General features: G+C 43.6%; 1 protein-coding gene across 1 annotated transcript; it reads left to right on the top strand.

The window, feature by feature from the left end:
- Positions 1-1,207: 1,207 nt before the first annotated feature.
- Positions 1,208-2,794, top strand: LOC306937075 (E3 ubiquitin-protein ligase TRIM39-like; the record flags this gene model as incomplete). The annotated part of the gene is made up of 1 exon (XM_079520747.1): positions 1,208-2,794. The coding sequence occupies one exon, from the start codon at positions 1,208-1,210 to the stop codon at positions 2,792-2,794; it is 1,587 nt and encodes a 528-aa protein (XP_079376873.1).
- Between the last annotated feature and the right edge of the window lie 1,290 nt (positions 2,795-4,084).

The raw sequence follows: 4,084 nt of genomic DNA, 5'->3' as shown, positions 1-4,084 counted from the left end.
GGCATACGTATTCCTCAGATTATATGGTGAGCTAAAGGGATGCAAATTCTGTTTTAAATATTCAGGGTAGTTAAAGTGAATGCATTTGAAGATGAATATCAGCCAATGAAAGTGCCTTCTAGATTTGAGAGTTAACCAGTTGAGGGTCTCATACATAACACAGTGATGGGTCATATATAATCTGCAGAGGTTATTATAAGTTACATTAAGAGGATAGAGGTTTGTTTCATTAGTATTTTGATAAACAACGTCAGCATAGTCTATTATTGGAAGGATTAGTTGTGAGATAATTATTTTTCTGACCTGAAGGGTGAAACAGTTAATGAATCGATACAGTTACTTTCAAGCTGAAATTTACTTTCTGGACAACAGAGGTAATATGCGATTTGAATGAGAGTTGAGGGTCGAGCCAGAAGCCTAGGTATTTGAATTCATCCACCTTTTGCATTTGTGTGCCATCAGCAAATGTAATAGATAACGGTAGAGGGGTTGGTCAACAGTAACGTCAAGGCGGTCCTCCTATATGGAGCAGAGACATGGAGAACTACAGCGGCCACCATCAAGAAAGTGCAGGTCTTCACTAACAGCTGCCTGCAGAAGATCCTCCACATCCGATGGCCAGACACCATCAGTAACACAGAACTCTGGCAGAGAACAAACCAGCTGCCAGCAGAAGAGGAGATGAGAAAACGCCGATGGAGATGGATAGGCCACACCCTACGAAAGCCCGCAAGCACCATCATTAGACAAGCTCTAACATGGAACCCGCAGGGCAAGCGGAAAAGGGGTCGCCCAAGAAACACCTGGCGCAGAGACCCGGAGGCAGACACCAAGACCATGAAGATGACCTGGAACCAGCTGGAGAGAACAGCCCAAGACAGAGATGACCTGGAACCAGCTGGAGAGAACAGCCCAAGACAGAGATGACCTGGAACCAGCTGGAGAGAACAGCCCAAGACAGAGATGCCTGGAGATCGCTTGTTGACGGCCTATGCCCCAGAAGGGGTTATCCTTTAAATAAAAATTCAATAAAAATCCACAGCTAGGGAGAGATGGCAGTCTTACTGGGTCCCACTGTGCTCTCTGCCTTCTCCATCTCACTTCCACCTCTGATTCAGCAACAGCGTCTGTGTGACATCAGTGTGACGTGGTCTGACAGGGGGCCAGTACAAATAAAGTTGACTTGACCTTGGAATTTTATTCAGAAATGGCGTGTGCAAATGTTATGCTCACTGAGGAGCGTGTGCGGTGTGCTATCTGTCTGGATCTGTTCACTGATCCGGTCACCATTCTTTGTGGACACAACTATTGCAAAACATGTATCACACAGTACTGGGATACCAATGATGTGTGTCAGTGTCCACTGTGCAAAAGGAAATTTTCCAAGAGACCAGAGGTCTTCGTCAATAACTTTATTTCTGAGATGGCTGATCAGTTCAGGCAGTCACAGCAGCAACCCGAACCTGAAGATGAGGTCTCCTGTGACGTCTGTATCGAGGCCAAGCTCAAAGCCCTGAAGTCCTGCCTGGTGTGTCTGGCCTCCTATTGTGAGACTCATCTGGACCCTCATCAGAGAGTCTCAGCGTTAAAGCGACACAAACTAATTGACCCTGTGAGGAACTTGGAAGACATTATTTGTAAGAAACACGAGAGACCTCTGGAGCTGTTCTGCAAGACTGACCACATGTGCATTTGTCAGTTCTGCACTGAGTCAGACCACAAGTCACATCAAATTGTATCCCTGGAAGAGGAATGTGAAGGAAAGAAGGCTGAGCTGAGAAAGACAGAGGCTGAAGTTCAACAGATGATCCAAGAGAGACAGGTGAAGATTCAGGAGGTCAAACACTCACTAGATCTTAGCAAGAAAGACGCAGACAAAGAAACAACGGAAACATGTGTGCAGGTCCTCCATGCTCTGATAAGCTGTATTGAAAAGCATAAAACAATGGAGAAACAGGCTACATGCTTCATCAAAGAGCTGCAAAAGGAAATCACAGATTTAAAGAAGAGAAGCTCTGAGCTGAAGCACCTCTCAAACACTGAAGACCACCTCCGCATCCTCCATCAGTTCACATCCATTAACACCCCTCCACCCACCAAGGACTGGACAAAGGACAATGTCCATCAGTCTTCATACGTGGGGACTGTGAGTACGACTGTGGTTCAGCTGGAGAAGACACTCAGTCAAGAGATGAAGAAGCTGTATGATGCTGAGCTGCGGAGGATCCAGCAATATGCGGTGGATGTCACTCTGGACCCTGACACAGCACACTGCAGACTCATCCTGTCTGAGGATGGAAAACGAGTGTATCATGGAGAGTCTCCCAAGAGTCTCCCAAACAACAAAGAGAGATTCTCCTATTGTACAAATGTCTTGGGACAGCAAAGCTTCTCGTCAGGAAGGTTTTACTACGAGGTTCAGATTAAAGACAAGACTGACTGGGTTATTGGAGTGGCCAGAGAGTCCATCAACAGGAAGGGATTCAACACCCGGAGCCCCAACAACGGTTACTGGACTATATGGTTGAGGAATGGAACTGAGTACAAGGCTGCTGCTGGCCCCAATGTCCTCCTCCTTGTCAGAGAGGAGCTCCAGAAAGTGGGAGTGTTTGTGGATTATGAGGAGGGCCTGGTCTCCTTTTACGATGTGGAGACAAGAGTTCACATCTACTCTTTCACTGGCTGCACCTTCACTGAGAAGCTCTATCCAATCTTCAGTCCTGATCCTAATTATAATGGTAGAAACTCTTCTCCTCTGATCATCTCCCTAGTCAAATCACAGACTAGAGTCTAGTCTCCGTTCAATCCTCAGCTTTTTATGAAAGCGAGATATATGCATGTAGATACTGCATTTCCCGCTGCTGTTTGTTTGAGCTATGTGCCATCAGGACACTTTTTGAAAGGCTCTAGTGTGAGAAAGAAAGTTTCCCCATTCAATAATCCATGAATGTTTCAAAGACAATTGTCATGAAGAGTTGTAAGCCTATCTAGCCAACCATCTGCATGATGAATTGTGATTCGTGAATAAAACAATTGATTAAGATAACAAATGAATGAACTACTACTACTGCTACTACTACTACTACTAATAATAATAATGATAATAATAATAATAATAATAATCATAAATAAGAAAGTTTGACAATAACTATAGTCACACTAATAATAATAATAATAATAATAATAGCAATAATAGCAATAATAATAATAATAATAATAATATATAGGAAATGGTACTCTCATTACTTGCGCAAGCAGAGTGCGCAAGTACTGTGGCCGGCTGTGTATGTAGGCCTGTCCTTGTTATTATAGCGTTTATATTCATGTTAATGATGATATTGTAGTTGACTGGTAGTGATTGTTGATGGTAATTTAATTACAGTCCAATTAGAGATATCGCTGCTACACTTTAGGATTGTGGGTAGTGTAGTATTTCTCCTTTGTGGGAGTGCCTCAACAGACGGCTGCTTCTGCCCTTGGCTCCATTACATGGTTTTGAAGTTCTTTTTTCCCCCTTCAATTTTTAGTACCTTTTATTGTTCCTTTATTGAGGGGCTGGCTATGTCCAGCTTTTGGTGTGTGTTAATACAAACTTTGTGCTTCACAAACATTAAATCTCATTGATCATGAATGGACAATTTTGAGTGTTTGTGCAAACACAAACATTGCGTAACACAAACATTGAAGACCAAAAGCTGGAATGAGATGATGTATGATGATGTACGATGATAAGATCTCCCCTCACTTCACAAGGGTGTGATCTTTTTAAATATACACACTGCCCACTCAGTTATGACAAACAATTACTTTTACCAGACTTTCTACGCTAATATGCCACCAGGGTTCACCACTTTTAACTCCACGCCAGCTCCGGGAACAAACAAGCGCATAGTCGCCGCAAACAAGTTCACTGCGATACATGGGAGGGGGTTTTAGACGTCCTGGAAATAGACCTCCCCTGCCTTCCATTCTTCTGGTGAATCTACAGTCCTTGGATAATAAGCTGGATGAGGTCCAATCTTGCGTGCAATACCATTGTTTAACAATGGATTCCTGCAGAATTGCACTGACGGAGACATGGCCG

Source organism: Electrona antarctica (genome assembly GCF_951216825.1).
Source record: "Electrona antarctica genome assembly, chromosome: 14".
Taxonomy (NCBI): Eukaryota; Metazoa; Chordata; class Actinopteri; order Myctophiformes; family Myctophidae; genus Electrona; species Electrona antarctica.
Note: the sequence above shows the minus strand (reverse complement) of the source record. Positions and strands in the feature narration are given on the sequence as shown.